This window comes from Haliotis rubra, unplaced genomic scaffold (assembly GCF_003918875.1).
Source record: "Haliotis rubra isolate DU_JTF1 unplaced genomic scaffold, ASM391887v1 Scf1, whole genome shotgun sequence".
NCBI lineage: Eukaryota > Metazoa > Mollusca > Gastropoda > Lepetellida > Haliotidae > Haliotis > Haliotis rubra.
In genome coordinates, this window is record NW_025764891.1 from 2,428,817 (window position 1) to 2,449,748 (window position 20,932).

The 20,932-nt window shown below is 41.0% G+C and overlaps 1 protein-coding gene across 7 annotated transcripts; it reads right to left on the reverse strand.

The window, feature by feature from the left end:
* On the reverse strand, nt 1-20,209 carry LOC124267693 (trichohyalin-like). 7 transcript variants are annotated; one of them, XM_046703122.1, is made up of 17 exons: nt 20,110-20,209; nt 19,269-19,324; nt 18,784-18,869; nt 18,500-18,573; nt 17,836-17,939; nt 17,103-17,289; nt 11,420-11,533; nt 10,560-10,708; nt 9,318-9,356; nt 6,937-7,060; nt 6,556-6,673; nt 6,285-6,390; nt 5,770-5,986; nt 5,324-5,484; nt 4,302-4,577; nt 3,124-4,086; nt 1-2,871 (listed from the first exon to the last, which is right to left on the reverse strand). In XM_046703122.1, exons 2-17 carry the CDS (start codon nt 19,302-19,304, stop codon nt 1-3), a joined length of 5,625 nt encoding a protein of 1,874 aa, XP_046559078.1. In that variant the 5' UTR covers nt 19,305-19,324; nt 20,110-20,209. The 7 variants fall into 7 exon arrangements, with proteins under 7 accessions (XP_046559078.1, XP_046559007.1, XP_046558727.1 ...); XM_046703051.1 differs by having other exon boundaries at nt 1-2,604; nt 2,794-4,086; XM_046702771.1 differs by having other exon boundaries at nt 1-4,086; nt 19,269-19,319.
* Nucleotides 20,210-20,932: the final 723 nt, after the last annotated feature.

The window sequence follows — 20,932 nt, forward strand, 5'->3', positions numbered from 1 at the left end:
TCACTTCACCTCCTGACCCGACTGCTCAGTCTGCTGTTCCTGCTGCAGCAGCTGCTGTCTGACTTCGGCAACATTCTGTTCGTGCTGTTGCTGCTGCTGTGCAAGCTTGTCCTCATACTCCTGCTGCCTGGTCTCCTGCAAGCTCTCCAGCTCTGCAACCTTTCCCTCCTTCTCCTCAACCACCTGTGCCATCTTCATCTCATACTCCCTCTGCACAGCAAGGATAGCATCCTCCTTGGCAATTTGCTCCTCAACCATCTTTTCTTCCAACTCTCTGTTCCTCTCTGTTAAGCAAGTTTCTAGATGTTTTGTCTTTTCTCGGTTTTCATCCAGGTTGCTTTTCATCTCTCGCTGGCTCTGAGCCATCTCCTTCAAGCAGGTATGCAGATGTGCCAACTTACTCTTGTGATCTTCTTCCATACTGGACACAGCTTGCTCACCCTCTTCTTTCATCTTCAACAGTTTCTCCTCATAATCAGCCTTCTGTCTCTCCATCATGCCCTTCAAGTCTGAAATGGTCTCCTCAAGCACAGCCTTCTGACTGAGAAGAGACCCTTCATGCTCATCCATCAAAGAAGAAATCTTATCTTCCTGACGAGTTAGCTCTTCTTTATACTGGTTCTCAAAGCTGGTCTTTCGTTCAGCCATAGCATCATCAAACTCCTCCTGTAGGGTGGACAGTTGCATGGTCCAGTAGTTTTCACACTCCTGAACCCTACTGTTGTAGTCCTCCTCCAGAGTCTTCTGTCTCTCCTTGAGTTCCTTGATGGTGTCCTCATAGTCTGTCTGTCTCCCCCGGAATGTGGTGATGCTTTCCTTAGTGGCCATCACAGCACTAGTGGCTGTAGCAATCTGAGATTCATGGCTTCGGATCAATGAGGCTTTCTCCTCCTCAAAACTCTTTCGAAGTTTCTTCATGTTTTCACTCTGACTTGACTCAAGAACTGCAATCTTCCCCTCAAAGTTATTCTGAAGAAGTGCCAGTTCTTCCTCTTTTTCATCCTCAATACTTTCAATGACTGTTTTATGTTCCTCCTTTAATGTGTTAACCATTTCTTCATACTGACACAGCTGCTGTTGAAGTTCAGCAGTTGCAGCCTTACTGTTCTTGACATCAGCTTCACACTTCTCCACCAACACTTTCCGTTCCTCCTCACTGCTCTGAGCCAGCCTCTCCATCTCAACAACCTTCTGCTGAAGCTCCTCCACCATCTTCTCCTTCACACAGACTGTGTCCGAGAGGGACTGGATGGTATCAGTTTCAGTCTCCACCTCAGCCCTGAGAGACTGAAGCTGCTCCATCATCTCATTCTGCTGACTAACCTGCTCTCTCTTCACCTCCTCAAGATTGGCCTCCAAATCTCCGACTTTGCTTTCCAGCAAGCTTATCTCAGACACAAGGTACTGCTCCCTGGATGTAAACTGCTCCTTTTGAGAGTCCTGGTTTATGGTAGCCTCCTCAACGGTGTGTTCCAGCTGACAGATCTTCTCCTGCAGCTCCTTCTCCCGCTGCACATATCCTTCCACTTCAGACTTCAGCTCATGCTTCAGATCCTCTATCTTGTCCTTGAACTCAGCCAGATTAGAATTAAGTTTCTGTTCCTTCAGCACAAAGTCCCGGGTCTCTCCATCCTTCAGAGAAGCCACCTCCTCCAGCTGCACCTGCATCTCAGCAACTCTGACATCCATCTTCTGTTGCAGTGATGCCTGTTCCTGCTGCTTCACCTCAAGCTGCTTCTTCAGATCACCAACTGTTTTTTCCATAGATGTCTCACTTGCCTTCAGCTGCAGAAGAAGGTCTTCCTTATCCCCACTAACACAGGCAAGCTGTTGCCTCAGATCTTCCTCAGCCTGCTGAGCTTTTGTTGTGATCACATCCATATCTAGCCTCATTGCCACAAGTTCCTCATCTCTCTCCCTGAGTCGACTCTCACATTGCTGTTGTTCCTCTTGTGCTGAGCAAAGCAGCTGTTCTTTCTCCAACAGCATCTTTTGGTGCTGCTCAATGGTAACAGTAAACTGTCTAATGCTTTCAGCATGCTCTGCTAATGTTGAATCTTTTTCAGTAATAGTGTCAAATAATGTCTTTTTTTCACTCGTCATGTCATTTATTTTTTCTGAAAGGTTAGTAACAAGAGATTCTTTCTCAGCAATTGTCAGTTTGCACTGTTCCATCTCAACTCCTAACATCTGTATCTGAGACTTTGCCTCAGCCAGGACTGTCTCAGTTTCTGCTATAACACTCTGCTGTGTGTCAACATTAGAGGACAGGGTTTCAACCATACTATGGAGCTCCTCTAATTCAGACTCTTTCAAAGCAACTAGGGTTTGTTGCTGGGCAGCATCATGAGTCAGACTCTCAACCTTTTCCATCAGCTCTCTCACAGAGGCATCCTTCTCTGCCAAGGAAAGCTGTTGATGTTGGAGTTTCTCAGTCAATTCACTGACATGTGTCTCCCTTTCTGACAGTGTCGCCTGCTGTTCTTGAACCTGCTGTGACAATAGGGTTACATTAGTTTTCAAACTTATCACATCACTGTCACGCTCACTGAGACCTGCTTCATGTTGTTCAAGACAAACAGACATGTCTGACAAAGCAGCATCCTTCTGTCTTATCTCCTCTTGGTGTTTCTGCAGGAGCTCAGTCTGTGCTTGCAGAAGATCTTCCTTCTCCCTGATCACCTGCTGGTGTTTCTCAACGAGCTGAGCCTGTGCTTGCTGAAGCTCTTCCTTCTCCCTGATTGCCTGCTGCTGTTCTTCCAGGAGTTGAGCCTGTGCTTGCTGAAGCTCTTCCTTCTCCCTGATCTCCTGCTGGTGTTTCTCAAGGAGCTCAGCCTGAGCTTGCTGAAGCTCTTCCTTCTCCCGGATCTCCTGTTGGTGTTCCTCCAGGAGTTGAGCCTGTGCTTGCTGAAGATCTTCCTTCTCCCTGATTGCCTGCTGCTGTTCTTCCAGGAGTTGAGCCTGTGCTTGCTGAAGCTCTTCCTTCTCCCTGATCTCCTGCTGGTGTTTCTCAAGGAGCTCAGCCTGAGCTTGCTGAAGCTCTTCCTTCTCCCTGATTGCCTGCTGCTGTTCCTCCAGGAGTTGAGCCTGTGCTTGCTGAAGATCTTCCTTCTCTTTGATCACCTGCTGGTGTTTCTCAAGGAGCTCAGCCTGAGCTTGCTGAAGCTCTTCCTTCTCCCTGATTGCCTGCTGCTGTTCCTCCAGGAGTTGAGCCTGTGCTTGCTGAAGATCTTCCTTCTCCCTGATTGCCTGCTGCTGTTCTTCCAGGAGTTGAGCCTGTGCTTGCTGAAGCTCTTCCTTCTCCCTGATCTCCTGCTGGTGTTTCTCAAGGAGTTGAGTCTGTGCTTGCTGAAGCTCTTCCTTCTCTTTTATCTCCTGCTGGTGTTTCTCAAGGAGTTGAGTGTGTGCTTGCTGAAGATCTTCCTTCTCCCTGATTGCCTGCTGCTGTTCTTCCAGGAGTTGAGCCTGTGTTTGCTGAAGCTCTTCCTTCTCCCGGATCTCCTGCTGGTGTTTCTCAAGGAGTTGAGCCTGTGCTTGCTGAAGCTCTTCCTTCTCCCTGATCTTCTGCTGGTGTTCTTTGAGGAGCTGAGCCTTTGTCTGCTGCAGTTCTTCATTTTCCTGCAAAACCTGCGTCAGAGAGGATGTCTTACTTTGCAACTCTGTTTCCAGGATTTCTTGCTTCTGTTCACTTGAGGTTCTGACTTCAGTCAATTTCTGCATCAAACTTTCCACCTCCGTCGACTTTTCAGCAATTTCACTTTCAAGTTCCTGTGTGACTTTTACCTTTTCTGTTTGGAGCTCAGCCAGATTTTGACTCAAGATTGAGGCTTCATTCTGTTTCTCAATGACCACCTGCTCATGTTTCAGGGTTATTTGCTTAATTTCAGATCCCATGTCTGCAAGCTGAGTGGTCAGGTCCTCCACCTTTTGATCCCGATCTGATAGGGTCATCTCATACTTGTGGGCAGTGTCCTCAGCTTCAGTCTCAAGATTTCGGATACGTTCATTAAGTTTGACTTCTCCACTTCTCTGCTTACTGAGATTCTCTTGAAGACTGGTACACTCTTCCTTCATAGCACATATTTCCTGCAAGATATGACAAACATATCACAAAAATACCAAATGCGCAAAAATGTTTAACCATAACCATTCACAACTGATTACATAACATATACTTTGTCAAAATTTATCTAAATCATGATTGAACAGGCGAAAACACAAATTACAATCTGATTGAAGTATTTCTTTCAAAATTTGATCTGATATCACATACAAAAAATGACACAGGTGAACTGATTTACCGTATTAGCCAGATTGAGGTCTGTCCTGGACTTGTTGAGGTCTGTTTCAAGAGCCGTGATGTTCTCCAGGTTGGAGTCTGTCAGTGTGGTGAGTTTCTGCACCTCCAGCTGGGACTGGGCCAGGACCTGAGCCTGGCTGCGGAACTGGGCCTGCAGCTCACGCCGAGACTCTGTCAGCTGTGTCACTTCACTCTCATACTTCTCCAGCTGAAACTTGAGCTCTGCTATCTGGTCCTCAGTTTCCAGGAGGCTCTTCCTTGCAGCCAGGTAGTTTTGCTATAACACAATCACAAGTGAGTGAGTGAGTGAGTTTGGTTTTACGCCGCTTTTAGCAATATTCCAGCAATATTACGGCAGGGGACACCAGAAATGGGCTTCACACATAGTGCCCATGTGGGGAATCGAACCGGGGTCTTCTGCGTGACGAGTGAACGCCTTAACCACTAGGCTACCGCACCTCCCCCACAATCACAAGAGCTATACACACTATGCATACTATCATTCAACTCATGTATGAAGGTTTTCTGTTAGAAGCATTTTGAAAGACATCCTGTTTCTGAAAAAGAATATTTCAGAGGATCAATATGATCATGTTAAGTGATATCCAGGGTTTTACACAGACTTTTAAAAATGGGAGTCATGGTGACTCACAATATTTATTTTGGGGAGACATTTTCAATATTTGGGAGTCATGAAAATTTTAATATTTCTTTGTGTTAATCATTCTTACAATGAGGGCCACCCATAAAACTTGCGTCAAGCTTGACTCGTAAGATAATATTTTGAGAGTCGTTTACAAAATTGTTGCGTCAAATACGCAGGAATCACGCGTCATGTAAAACCCTGGATATCATTATCATTGTGTGCCAGAAACTTAAACTTGATGGCAGAGTGAAAGCTGGCAGGAGCTCCCATGGATCTCAGGGAAGGTATCAAAGAGGTATCCTATCATAGCATCTGACTTTGATCAGAAAGTTCAACAGCTCTCAAAGCTTCAATGAGAAGGCTGACATCTCTAGTACCTCAAATGCATCTCGGGTGCGAGTCATCTCCTCCAAGTGGGACATGGTTGACTTGTGGGTGTCCAAGGCAACTGTTGTTTCCTGCAGACGGGAAAGCTCAGCCTCCAACTCTGTGATGCGTTTGTCAGACACCACAGACATAGACTCCCCAACCGCAGGGGCTGAAATACACCAACATTACACTGCTTGAGTCATGTAACTCCTTAAATGACCATTCCCACTTCAATTTTCACATCACGGCTTCTGACACAAACCATGACTGGCTGAGGTACTTTACTGTCTCAATTTACAAGTAATGTTACTTGGAAGAGTGAAAAAAAAATGGGAATAGTTATGGTGCCCTAAGCAGACAAAGCTTTTGTCATTTACTCCATCATGTTTACATTAACACATACTGGACATACATTTAAAGATAGTGTAGGACTGATGATCTCCCTCCCTCTCACCTGTGAGAACATCCTCGAGGTCTTCCTTCTGACGGGAGATGATCTCGCGAGCCTGGTCAAGCTGGTGTTGCAGGGACTCCTGTTCTAAAGCCACCTTCTTCCTCTCTTCTTCTCTCTGAAGCAGCTGTTTCTCCAACTCGTCGACATGCAGCGTCAGACGGTGGTTCCGGATCCGGTAGTCCTCGTTCCCAGCCTGTATGGACTCCATCGTGCGCAGCTGCATGTACCATACACAGAATGTGCTCATTACTTCAAGTAACTTCCGTCATTCTCATAAGTATGATGAGTGAGTAGGGGTTTCTGCCACTTTTACTAGTTTTAGCAATATTTAGGCAACATGATGACAGGGGACACCAGAAATGGGCACACATTGCACCTTAGTTGGGTGAGCGAACAGTTTAACCACAAGGCGAACCACCATCCCTGCTGTCATAAGTATGAAATAAATAGTTGCATGTTTACCAATTGTTAAATAACAGAAGAGAATAAACAGTTGTGTATCTGAAGTTCCTTACATCATTCTTGTTCTTGCTGTTTTCTTCCATGAGTGACTTGATTTCCTTTTCCTGGTAGGCACACTGAGATCTGAGGTCAGACATCTGCTCAAGCTTGGACTTGTACCTGGCATAAACAGTTCAGGGGTTTAGAGCAATTTTTTTTCGCAACAAATAATTTCAGAATAAATAAGCAAAATTTGCAACAAACTATTTCTGATAAAGAATAAATAAGCAAAATTTGTTGTACAATTGTGTCCACACAATGTGTTCCTCTGATAAATTCACCTACCTGTCCATCTCTTTTTGCATCAGGTCGTTCTCAGCCCTCAGTGTGTCCAACTCGTCCAGGTGGTCACGCAGTTTCCTCATCTCTTGCAACTGTTTCTGGAGATCACGGATCTTGCTTTCTGAAACAACACAATTCCACAAATATAAATAACGGACTACACAAGATTTTTCAGATAATTGAAATTCTTCAAAATTAAGGGAAAGCTTTAGAATTTAGTGATCCCCCAAATCGGTCTTCTAACAATAGTAACATAGGGGTTGTAACAAGAAATGAATGATTTTTAAACTGATCTGCAGATACTGCATACCAAAGGAAATGTTGGCTTGTATTGGCATTACACATTTTGACATATAGTGAGTAAATTGTGACCCCTTTGCTTACCTCTGTTGTCAATGTCCATGGACTTCTCCTTGAGATCCAGCTCAAGTTCCTGGCGAAGATGGGCTTCATTTTTCAGTGCCACTTCCAGCCTCTTCATCTCCTGCTCCTTTTGCCGCAGCATCACCTACAACAAGCAAATCTCCAACATCAGATACAGAAAGCATCACCTTCAACAGACTACCTACCTGAGCCCTCTCATGCAGAAACATCCAACTTGTTTGAACACATTACAAATAACAATTGTTTGGGTTATTTTATTAAAATACATTATTTGTCCAGCTGCTCTAGATGTAAGCTTCTATTGACAATATCTGTCCAAAAGCTTTGTCTTTGGCAGTGTTAGAATGTACAGTAGGCTGACATAATCTCACACAATCATACAACAGACTGCATTCCACAAACAAGCAGGGGTTTGGAGAAGCTGCATACATCAATGTTTGTAGCCGATCTACATGTACTGATAATTGCAGTGAGATGAAGCAGAGATGAGAGATGTTCAGTAACTTATGAAATAACCATGATTACAGCTCACCTAACACATCCATGATTGTAAACCAAAAGTCACTGTGTTCTTTAATCTGATTGGTTGAAAAACATGATGTATTTGTAAGACTATTCGCTGCGTATTCATACATACAAATAACGCACACAGTTGTATTGTTGCGTAGTCAGCAGTAGTGATGTCATTCAAGACATATTGTAAACCAAAAGTCACTGTGTTCTTTAATCTGATTGGTTGAAAAACGTGATCAAATGGTATTTGATTCCCGGAAATTCTATGCGTATTAATACATACAAACATCGCTCACACCATTGCATTGTTACGTCGTCAGCTGTGATGACGTCATTGAAATCATATTGTGACGTAAAGTCGGAATGACGTCACAAATGAGCAGTTCCAGAGTGAGTGAGTGAGTGAGTGAGTTGAGTTTTACGCCGCACTCAGCAATATTCCAGCTATATGGCGGCGGTCTGTAAATAATCGAGTCTGGACCAGACAATCCAGTGATCAACAGCATGAGCATCGATCTGCACAATTGGGAACCGATGACATGTGTCAACCAAGTCAGCGAAACTGACCACCCGATCCCGTTAGTCGCCTCTTACGACAAGATAGTCGCCTTTTTATGGCAAGCACATGGGTTGCTGAAGACCTATTCTACCCCGGATCTTCACGGGTCGAGCAGTTCCAGATGCTACCATGAGAGACAGCCGAAACGGCCGGTTGATGACATTTCACTGCTGTACCCGTACACGATGTCAATGAGTGCAGACACAAAACGTGTGTGGACCTTTTGGTTTACTTTTGTGTTTACAATGTCATTAAACATCATGTGTTGGCCAATTTCCGGGTGTTATTGAGTATTTGAAGCACGGGAATTAATTTGGAACCGACGGCTTAATTGTGACGTAAAGTTGGAATGACGTTACAAATGAGAAGTTCCAGATGCTACCATGGGAAACAGCGTGAAACAGCCAGCTGATGACACCTTACTACTATACCCGTACTCGATGTCAATGAATGCAGACTGAACGTGTGTGGACCTTTTGGTTTGCATGTGTGTTTACAATGTCATTTTACATCATGTGTTGGGCAATTTCCGGGTGTTATTGAGTATTTGAAGCACGGGAATATTTAATATGAAATATTCCCGTCCTTCAAATACTCAATAACACCCGGAAATTGCCCAACACTTGTATCTCCTAAATGTTTCCGACACACATACTGCACCATCAGTAACACCTAATGCTGAGTATGTTCAAATATTCAGCAAACTTCTGTTGGAGTTTGTTTCAGCTGCTTAGTTTGCAGCTTTCTATCCAAACTATGACAGGGTGTGATAGGAATAAAAACACAATTCTCAAAAGAATTTTCAATAACTTTTCCCCTCCATATATTGTTAGGAGTCAAATTGGAAACAATACATGAATTCAGGAGGTTATTACCATTCTTAAATAATAACCTAATTTTGTTTTGTTATTTCATTATTGAAATACATTGACATACCAGGCCCTAAGCAAACTAAATATATCTTTCAAAACTATATTCCATATCTCTTCAGTTCTGTAACTGAATCTGTAAATCAATAAATTAGAAGAAATGACTTAGTTATTTTGTGAGTGGTTAGCTTTCTGTGAACAATGAAGTTGTGCAATGTGATTATAAACATGTTGAACAATGTTAGATCAATGTGGTTACATCGGATTATACAGGCATGACAGGGACATATGTATATCAAACAAGACAGCGCATTAGGATGGGTGAGTTGATGAACGAATCAAAGAATGAGAGGATGCATGGATGGATTGACAAAGAAACAGATGGACAGGGGGTTGTAACGGAGCTATTGTAGGGATGCATACAGGGGTCACCAAGTTACCTCGAGCTTACTTCTCTGATCCTTCTCCCTCTGTAGAATCTAGAAACAAGTGTAAGTAGTGGACACCTACTGTAGTACAGGTCAAGCTGTTATACCAGGTATAACACAGGTCAAGCAGATACACAGAAATGTAACCCCTTACCAATATACCATATAGACCACAGGAAACGACTGACGAGGAACCTTGCTTAAGTTAATCAGTGGCCAAAGATGTTTGGAAGTGTATTCAAAAATCAGGATGAGTTTGTTGCCAGAATATAAATGAATTTGTTGACAGGATATGAATGAACTCAATTAATGCTGCAGGTGCAATGATGACATATTTTATTGTGGTAATGTGCATCTTGATAGCAACATGAAGGATGGACTCTATTGGTCATATCTCATTGGTCTTCAGGTCATTATGCACTGGTAGCTTGTCATGTAAGTAGAACACAGGGGGAAATAACATATGATTTTCATAGCTACACTTTTGGTTGTGTCTATTCCTCAACATGGTGACACATGACAACCATACCCTGTACATCAACTTATGTTGGCTTGGGAACTCGTGTTCATACCATAAAAGAATAGATTTCTTATTTCATTACAAATCTACTTCTCATGATTTGCATTGATTCGAGTTGATTCACAACTTCAGAGTTTTGCACTCATATTGTGGCATAGCCTCTGTCGACGCTGATTAGTGAATGGCTGGCATTGGCTGCAGCCCCAGATGTTTTCCACCCAGGTTTACAACACCAGGTGTACTCTCTGAGTAGTAAACCCATGTAATTGTCAACTGCAGAATGTACACCACACAACAAGGAAGCAGTGAGTCTATCACAGCTACTAGAGAAGGCTAACAACATCAACAGCTCTACAATGGCTTGCATAAAACAAATGCATTATCACTAGTCAACAATACATTGCAAATTGTCACAAAAATATTTTTCTCTAATTGAGATGGTGTTGAGCTTAATGATGGATGCATCAATTAACTCACTTATGAAAAGATGTGTTTGGAATTGTTACACATTTTGGATAAGTTGTAACACAAGTACAATGTTGACCTTTGAAAATGTTCACTTTGTTTTGTGCAAGCCACTGTTGCCTCATAAATTAATTTCATTTACCTTGAATGACATCTACAAAAGAGACAAAAGTGAAGCTTATAAAAAAGTCAATGTCTACAAAAAATAAGGAACAAGTGTCTTCCTGCAAAGAGTATGAATACTGAGATCTTATTTGATAGACACCTACCTTGTGTGTGAGGTGGGGGGACTGCATGAACTCCCCGATGGGGGAGCTAGCCAGGGTCAGCATACGCAGTGGGGATGATATGTCACGCACTGAACAGACGCTGGTGTTAGCAATACGTGACAACTGTGGACTTTGTTTCAAGTCTCCCACTGAAACAAGTATAGAAATACTTTCACTTTATAGAAAAATCTTTCATGGAAAAATTGTACTCAAGCACTTAAAAAAGCATAAACAGAAAAGCAAGCATCACATAGATATTGGAGAAAATCCTTCAGTGTTGCTGATTAGTAATTCCACCAAGACTTGTGATAATTCCACCAAGACTTGTGAACATTATCACTCTACTGCTTTTCAAGTATGAATATTTCTGTTAAAAACATTTAGGCATAGTCTTGTTTTTATCAATTGTTCTTCATTAATCCAATTCAAACATTCAATCTGCCTTATTACATGAACACTGACACAAGGTCTTACAGGAGACTGTTGATTAACTTTAAAGCAACATGCAGACATTTTGAAAATCCCCAACCAAGAACCATATGAACATGACTTGAATTATTTGCAGTAAATGTATAAACTTTCAACAAGAAAGAAACACAAGAACTGTTAAACAAGCAGGGCAAGGCTTTTGTTGGAGAAAGTTGTCAAAAAAAACATTTGTGACTTAGAAGAATCATATTAAGCAAGTCGAGTTTTAAAGAACTGCAAAGCAAAAGTATTTTACAACACACACGAACAAGGAACGTTATACTTGCTGTGTGCACTTGAAGTGCAGGCAAAGCATAAGACAGGGTAAGTGCCAAGGACACAAACGTGTTGGGGAGAACACACAGTTGTAATTGGTAACCATGGTAACCTACTTGCACTAAAGCTACCACTGTAGTTGAAAGACTGGTCAACCACGGGCGTAGTCGGGAAGCCCTGTGCCACTAGTCGAAAGAAAAGAGTAGCATCGCGATGAGCGTGACTGTTGTCTACGAAGCGAAAATAAAGAAACAAGTGTCACAACCTCTCGCACTGTACACACAGCGAGTCAAGGCAAGTCACATGCAGATTTGGATTTGGAAACACATGCTTTTAGATCGATGTTTTCACTTGTGATTTAATATCACAAAATGTCCAAAAATTACTTGTCGCCTTAAACGGGTTACTTATCGCCTAAAACAGGTTAAACAGGCTAAATAAAAATGTATTAAAGGTGTGTCTAACATGTCAAATGCAGAATAGGGAAGAATCCCATTAACAAGGCTTGATATATAGCCCAAGATATACAAATGCAATGTATGTCATTGTTTTGTTATTTGCATGACTGACAAATGACAAAGAAATCACCATATTTTGACAGAAGCCAAATATTTTACCAAGAAATGACAACCCCTTTCTCCCTTAAAAACATCCTTCATAAAAATTTAAGCCAAGATAATTTCTTTCTGAGAGGCTTTCCAATGAATATTTACGACTTCAAACACCAAAATCTGCATGTCACTTTACAACACTTACATAAGATATTCCCTACATGAGGGACATAATCACTGTACCTAAGGTGATGCTGGTAACGTGCTTCACCAGCATCACAACATGGCGGCAGACAAGATCGCTCGGCGATTATTCCCTTGAATTAGCAGTCTTCCACGTGTATACAGTCAACACTATTTAGCACACTGATAAACTTTGATGGTGCGAATACATTGAATGCACTGAATTTGATTATTTATATCTATGTGTTGAAGAATAAGCATTTTTAAAATCGCGAGAGGATGTCGGTAACTCAAAGTCTGGATGTCGGTAACGTGCAATGAATGATGCTGGTAAAACATACTGTCCTGTTTTAGTCGGTAAACAGAAATACAAAGGAGATACTATAGTGCTGTCGGAAATAGAAACAAAACTGTTTTTTAGGCTGTTACTCTGTATCCCTAAAATTTACACAATTGCAAATAGCATATGTCGAAATAACCCACTTCGGCCTAACTGGGCGTTCAGTGGGATGCGTAATACGATATCCAGAAAAGCACGTTTTCTCGTAAAATCGGGCAAAACTTAGAAAAAAAAACGAATAGCTGCTGGAAACAATAGATCAGACTATAGATGGCAATAAGGTCGCTCAGCCAGGTGTGACGACGGACCGTCAACTCACCGGGCATGAAATGCACGTGCTGCCTACAGGCACAAGGGGCCATCTCAAAGATATTTTGTGCTTTTTCATGTGTGTTGACTATGTCTCATCCATTGATTAACATCTAACGTGTCTTTCTTTCATATAGTTTCATATAGTTTATGTTGAGATATGTAAAAGAGTATGACACCCGAAAACCATAGAAACGCATCGTAGTATATAGGTGGCATGACCACCCGAAGATAGACAGGACTGGATATTATTTGTAAATTGTTATGACGTGCCGTGTACCTCCCCTGCCCTCTAAAGGATTATCTTATCTTAGCTGATATCTCTATCCCCAAGCCCGACCCCATGTTTTGCTTTGAGACAACCCTCCTATCTGTTTCTTTTATAGTGACAGTGAGACTGCATGGTAGCTACGTCCTTAATAGTTTCGCATAAAAGTTATCATTTTTTACGTCAGCTATCGTTCATAATGAATCTACGTCTAATTTCAAATTGGGCATTTAAAAAGTGTCCTTTGTAATACAATATCGTCGCACACTAATTTGCATAAAACCATGGCCTGTTCCAAATAAGTCTTTTTGGACGAAAAAAACCCATTGCTCATTTCTGCACTAATTTCCCCTCAGTAAAGTCCCTTTTCTCCATTTCCTATCTCTCTACCACTGAGACTGTAGTTAGGCTGAACTTAGATTAACAGATATTTCACACTTTCACATATCAACTACATAAATTGTAGAGATAAATGAGAAAATACAGTTTTTTTCTATTTCCGACAGTACTTTAATATCAGTTCTTATGTTTTACACAGATGTGTACTGCTGCTACATTAACAGTATGAGCAACTATTTCTGTGCACCGAGAGTTGTTGCTTGCCTTGAAGCAGGGTGTGTTTAATCACACTATTTATGTGGCGTTTCATTGAACTTGAACGGATTTAGATGTGTGTGCCCATTGTTCATTACAATGAGAGCTTTTTCTCTGTCATCCTAACTTTAGGCACTGCATATTTTCCCAGTATTTTTTTTTGTTATTCGTTTCACTGTAAAAGTGTTCACATGTACCTTCATGTTTCTCCGTGACCTCAAGAACCTATTATTAATATCAGGGTGACAGCCTATTCAAAAAGTTACCTATTTATTTAGTTACCCCCGATATTTTCATATTGCCATGAAACTGAGCAACCATTACCATTAGTATGTATACTGGAAAGCTTAAACTCCATTGTTTCCTGAAAGTTTACATTTTGGACTAAACAATAACAACAAATCATGAAAATTTGCAATATGTTAATTTACAAAATGATATGAAAACATCAACGATGTTTTGTCAACAAAATGTATCCCTGTACAACTATGGGGCTGCAGAGTTCCAAGATGGGAGAGGTGAGAGTCTCTCAGTCTGAAAATGTTCTCTGTTATCTTCAGACAACAAATCACATGAAAAATGTTTAATAGCGTGCATATCCACCTTGTGCACGGATGACTGCTTTGACCTTCCTCCTTATGCTTGTCGCAAGTCACCGGATTCGCTCTAGAGGCAGCTGCTGCTACTCCTGGTGCAAAGTTGCCTCCAAACATGCCAAATCTTGTACAGGCGGATCCAGTGCTTGCACTCGGCATCCAAGAATGATCCAGACAGGCTCCAATGGGTTCAGATCCGGGCTCATAGCAGGCCATGGAAGTTTGGTTACAGTGTTGTTGGAGAAAAATTGTCACGAGTCGGGAACGATGTGGTCGGGCGTTGTCATCCATAAATACAGACCGAGTGGCTATTGGGTGGTTATCAAAACGTGGCACAAGAACAGGATCCAGAATGAGATTCTTGAGAGGCATTTAGAAGTTGGTGAATATATAAGACAAGTATATGGATGGCAACTTCTTGCTTATTGTATAACAATGTTTCTGGGCTACTTCTTCCCCTTGTTCAGGTGATTAAAGACATTTATCCAGCCTCCTGTAAGAATGTCGAGTTTTGATTGGTTCACTTGACTCTGATAAAATACCATGTACACCCGTCACGATCCACGAGCAGGGAGTACTAAAGTCATATTATCCCGCCACACCTCAGTGACCACGTGAGAAAAGCGTGCATCGCCAAGCCTTTGGTAACGTGCGCTGCATTGAGGTCAATCGATCAGCTGGTGTCAACATGGCAGCAAGGAAACGTTTTGACACAACAACTGAGAATGAAATTGATGTGTATTGTTTTCTTTTGATTTAGTAAAAACATTCGGCTAGATAAATGCGTTATCACATCGTGTCTCGGGAAATACGGGGTTTTATCAGTCCCTCGTAAGGTTGTATTCCCCTCGCCAGACTTATAATGTAGAAAGCAAACTATATATACCAGATTTACTGGAAGCCAGATATGTACATGTATATACAATCAATCACAGAGGACCCATCAAGAGCAGTTATAAGAACAATTAAAATTGGGATATGGTAAAGACAGTTGACACAAATAAGGAACAGATGTTCTTAGGCTCACAGGCACTGTTCTTGGTCCCCTAGACTCACTGACGCCCGTCTGTGACGTGCAATAAAAAATGACTCATATCCGACCAATGCACCTTCCTCCCTGACGTCAAATTCTAATGACATCTGATTTAAACACCACTCCAAGTGAGCTCTCTTGTGAAGATTGGTCAAGGCTGGACGCTTGGTCACCCTTCTTGCCCCTCATCCCATGTGCCTTTATACTGTTTCTTACATTCCTATTGTCTGTTGGGGAGCCATAGGTGCTTCAGGACGCCACTGGTAGCGAAAGGCTGACGTCTCGCATCCCGATCCTTAACTTTATTTCCAATTTGTATTTCAGTACACCAGGGTTACATGTTTGTACAGTTAGGGTTGTTAGTGTGGATTCTGTTACGGTTTCTTTAAGTGTAATTGGCTCTTCAAGTATATCGAATAAATCTTCTTTCATTTCCGGAGTATCTGTTGTTTATAGTATGTTTTCAGCTATCTCATGGTCAGTTTCAGTTTGCTCAGCATATAATGTCTCATAAAAAAGTTTTAATTCATTTCTTATTTCTTTTCTATCAGTTATTATACAGTTATTACTATCTATCTATCCTTAACTCTCTTCTTTGGGGGTTGACCTGGCCTTGGTCAGTCCATAACCTTGTTGGTTTGATGGTGTTTTCGACTTATGACAGTGTGGTGAATGTCAAGCTGTCGCCCAATAGCCCTGTATAGTGCATGAGAATGTTGTGATGCTGGTAAAGACCTTAGGTACAGTGATAACACATACTACTCTCCTAGATACAACACTAACTCGCAAAGAACATGCACAAACAGACAAAAATGTCATGCACTGAAACCAAGGAAAAATTTGCTAATCAAAACTAATCAGAAACAGGTCCCACAGCTTTAGAACTAATCATGCTGATACTACCTATGTCAAAGAGATACTGCAGGAGTCCACATAAACATTAACCACTGTGTCAATCTGGATTCTCATTACCCACCCTAAAGTAGCTTCAGGAGCTATCAGTTAACACTAATGGTTGCATCCTCAAGAAACATGCAATTTACATCTGACAAATTCCTGGGACAACAGCAAATTATGAAATATCAAAAATGTTATTTCATTTTCATTCTGATTTTAGTTTTCTAATGTTGGTCACAGTTTCAATAACCAATTTAAACAAATGAAACCCCTTAGAACATTGCTGACTATATCAAAGCAGTGCATAAATGAATAAAGAAAGGTAATCCTGAAGTCTGTCCTACCATCACCATTCTCTTCCCACAGAGGTTACTTGTCATATCTTCCTACGAACCTCTGTTCTAATACGGCCATATTTCCTGGTTCTCGTAAAATCCCCTAGCGGCAAAAGATCGCAACACGAATTATCTCCCTTCTTTCTATCCAATCAGAACACGTGTTACATCGACTTAGATTCAACTTGACTAACACAAGCAAATGCGGGGCCACAAATATCCCCCATCTGCTGGGGAATTGTGTTGATGTTACACACAAGACATTTAATGGCTAGCTTGTCCGTTGTCAACGAGGGCGATGGAGACGCCACTGATCCGCCATAACATGACTGAGTTCTGTCTAGAAAAACATTTGCGCGCGCGGGGAAGAAATTTAGTTTTTCTCGAAGCATATGGAAATTACCGAGGCCTTGCGAATGATCACTTTTGAAACAACGTCGCTGATTGCACAACTAAATCTGATTGCCTCCAATCACAAGTCTTGAACGCTCACACCATGAAAGGGCCGTATTATAACAGAGGTTACGTAGGAAGATATGACAGGAGTAACCTCTGTGGGAAGAGAATGTACCATCACCGGACAGTCTAAATAAAACTGACAAGCATGAACAGATAAAGCTTGTGTTGTTGGTGGGTAAACATAGGATACATTGACTACAGAGTATAGGGAGACAGGGACGAGGATGTAGTTACCTGTTGTCCGAGTGAGGATGTCAACAAAGTCCGGGGGCAGGATACTCTCCGAGCTGGCTGACGACAGCATGGATTCTAGAACCTCCTTGATGTTCAGCTGAATAAACTCACTGAGATTCATGGCAGGCACCACAAACAGTTGACAGTTGGCATCCTGCACTGCCATCCCAAACACGGCCAGTAGAACCTAGATCCAGAACAGGATTAAACAGAGTAGTGAGTTGGATTTCACAGAAGTACCAACGTGGGAATTAAACCTGGGACTTTAGTGTGATAAGGCTACAAGTTCACCACTTGGCTATTCAACCTACTGCACATAAAATGACTGAGTGGTACCATAATCATGAATACCGATCTGATAATATTACTGAAACTAACTAAAAAAATCTAATCTAATAACAGATTGTTAATGCATTCAGAAAAGCACATCAGATTCACTAAACTGTATATTCACAGTAACTTGCCTCTTAGTCCAAATAGCAACATCCAGGCAATGCTAGATGGAATAGTTGTCTATCCCAAAGTTTACTTTTTTTCACACAATCACCAGTCCAAAATGATTTGGGTACTAGCTGAATATGAACTTATTACAGATATCCAGTGTGTTGGGTTATATCTTTCTTTAACATTTCAAATCCTTGATCATTAATTGAAAACAGCTCATATAGGCTGAGGATTCAGATACTTGCAACCACAAAACCATTGGTACACAAAAATACAACAGGCTACATACCTTTGCCAGTTCAAATTCAATGTGTTCATCTTCCTTGTCACCAGATGACAAAATCAGATCAAAATCAATCAGTTTCGATTCCACAAAGTTTACTTTGAAAACACCTGTAAGAAATGGTCATATCATTGTTATAATTTTATAAACTCCACTGAATACATGTACACAGCACAAAATATGTACAAAAACCATAGGAAACATGCATATATTGCTTGCTTCAACATGAATTCAATGAAAAAATATTTTCAACTTGGCCAGTGATAACTTGATTGTGACAAGGGAAAACATTTTGACCAATGTAGCACTTGTTTTCACAATTCTTGAAAAAAGTTTGAAAATATTACAGACAGTAACTTATGACATTAGCCCTTAATAGTTTCTTCAGAAAGACTTCCCCCCGTATTCCCCCCTTAAATTTCATATCACCTAAATATATATTCCTCATCTGATAAGGGTGACTTTTAACATGTTTCTTTAATTGTATCTGAACTAATGAAAGACATAACCAACTTCAAAAAATGCCACTCAAAGGAATTGTTCCTCATATTTAAAATTTAAGGGGAATACAGGTGAAGTCTTACTGTTTCTTCAACCAAGCAAACAGGTTAACAATATCACCAACATTTCCGCAGACTGGAACACCTATACACACACATACATTACTTACCTTCTAAAACCTCACGGATGAAGTCTAGTCGCTGTTTTACTTCAGTTATTTCTTCCTTACACTCAAACTGTTCCCTGTGCAAGTAGATACATATGAACCATGTAAACAATACAGATTTATGTGATAGCATGTGGGTTTAGATTTAGAATAGAAATATTATTGTTAGCATCCAATCTATTAGCTATCAACTATCAAGAATTCCAATTTATTTCAATTGCTCTGGTTATTAATACTGAACTAAATGCTTCTAAGTGATGTCATAGAAAAATGATAACAGCACTTACAATAATTTCAGTAAATCAAAAAGTCGCTTTCCATCTCGTAGATCAAACAAAGATTTGATCTGCTTTTCTTCATCCACAGAATTAACCTGAAACAGTCAACAAAACTTCATAGAATTAACAAAACCGCTTAGATAGTTCACTCTGGGAAGATGTGCAATACAGAGCTTTTCAAGAGGCAAATACTTGGCCCCCAGTCTGCACCAAAACATGCTTGGTTGGAATTAGAAGGTTCTACTTGATGCTATGCAAGAAATGCTTGTTTCATGACTGAAGGCTTTCTATGCCAACAGGACCAATAAAGTGGAAGAGGATTTTATGATTAGTTTTATGTTGCCTGCATTCAATGTAATGTTAAATTAAAATACACCTGAAATGATTTAAAATCCCACTTTGTTTCTCCCAACAAGTATGAAACTACTACACCTTGTACGAGACTGGGTGTTGTTTTCAACATTGATGATTGAACAGTCTTCAGACATACTTACCCACTCAATGAGTGTTGTTCTCTTTGCTGGATCCATTGCTGCATCTACAGTCTAAACTGAAAAATGTATGTATGTTAGTTGCATTGGTTTTAATCTTGGGTACGAAACCCCTACATCCCTGGGACAATGTGATTGACCTAGTCCGTTAGTTATTTGCAAAGACCAAAAAGCAAAGGGGGTGGTGTTATTTACAGTATACAGTTACACACCTATAAGATGCACAGCACTGCCACAAACGTTTCACTTCATTAGGACGCTATCTGGCAATGGTTACACCTATAAGATGCACAGCTATAGCACTGCCAAAAAAGTTACTTCCAAAATTTACTGAAAAAATCTGTACAAAATCTACAATTATGCATGCACGGCTCCGTGAGTGTTGTGTAGATTCTAGATGAATTACCATCATTAGAAGGTGCACAAGTACCATATATCACCGAATCATTAACGATTTGACCAATCCGTTCAAATAAAATCGCACATTACTAATGTGTGTTCAAGTGATCCTAACATAGATGCCGTGGTTGAACAGGTTCTTTCAAATGTGTTGAATCCTAAATAGTGGTAGATCAAATATATGATCTTAATATTTCATATCGAACAGTCATACAAGACCAATAGATCTGAGAAGAGGTTTGGCTTCACATTAAGCACGCAAAAATCCAGGTGACCTAGATTGCAATCAAAACAGACACTGAAACCGACATCACTTGTCCAGCGAAGAATCACGAAATCACACACGTATTCAAACGGCTGTCCACACATATATCCGGACAAAACATTGTAGATAAACGTGCAATTCATAAATTGTAGTTTATATTTCATATGGTTAGTTCCTTACCTTAAACTAGCCTCATATTGTTTATCATCGTCAATGTTTATGGAAATTATCACGTCTTCCTATGAGGACAGCGACTGACTTCTTTCCTTTGTAACTTCAAATTCAGCGGCTTCAATTTCGGCGAATCCCGTGATAGGACCGGATATCACCGAGGCCGGCTCGCGGGAGGCTTCTCATCAGTCGAGTGAACACGAGTGTCGCTCGGCTGTTCCCGGTGGTAAAAGTCGCCAATTTCGAATTGTTTTGATCACAAGTACTACTTTACTTACGACTGCATTCTTTTAACAGAAGTGTTAATGAACATCAGTTGATTGATGAAAACAAAATGTTAAAAAAACAACTATTCTTTGTTCAAAAATCAGAATCTACAGGATTTCAAAGTTGATGGAAAACGCTGAAAAACAGAAATATATAAAAATATGTTTGATTGTCAGATGGTAATGTCACGGTTCAATATAGACGAATGTAAGGGACCGTTCATGATTTATGCCTACAGGGTGATGATGATTCTGATGGAGAAGCATGTACAATGTGAATGACCTCCCTAAAAAAATTATGTACAAGGTAAGTGCGCTCCCCCTCCCTCCCATGTCATGTAAAAATGAACATACGCACACACATGTAGCAGGGCGTGTTGTCATCCCACAGATGACATCCTTACCTTGTCAGCTTGCTGACAGGGTTAACCTCTTTGAACAAGGCGTCCGACTTCGGATTAGAAGGTCCGTTGTTAGAATCCCAGCACGGGACTCGGAAATTTTATGGCCGCTACACACACCCTTTCCCATATTTGTTAAGCATTATTATGTACATAATTGCTGAC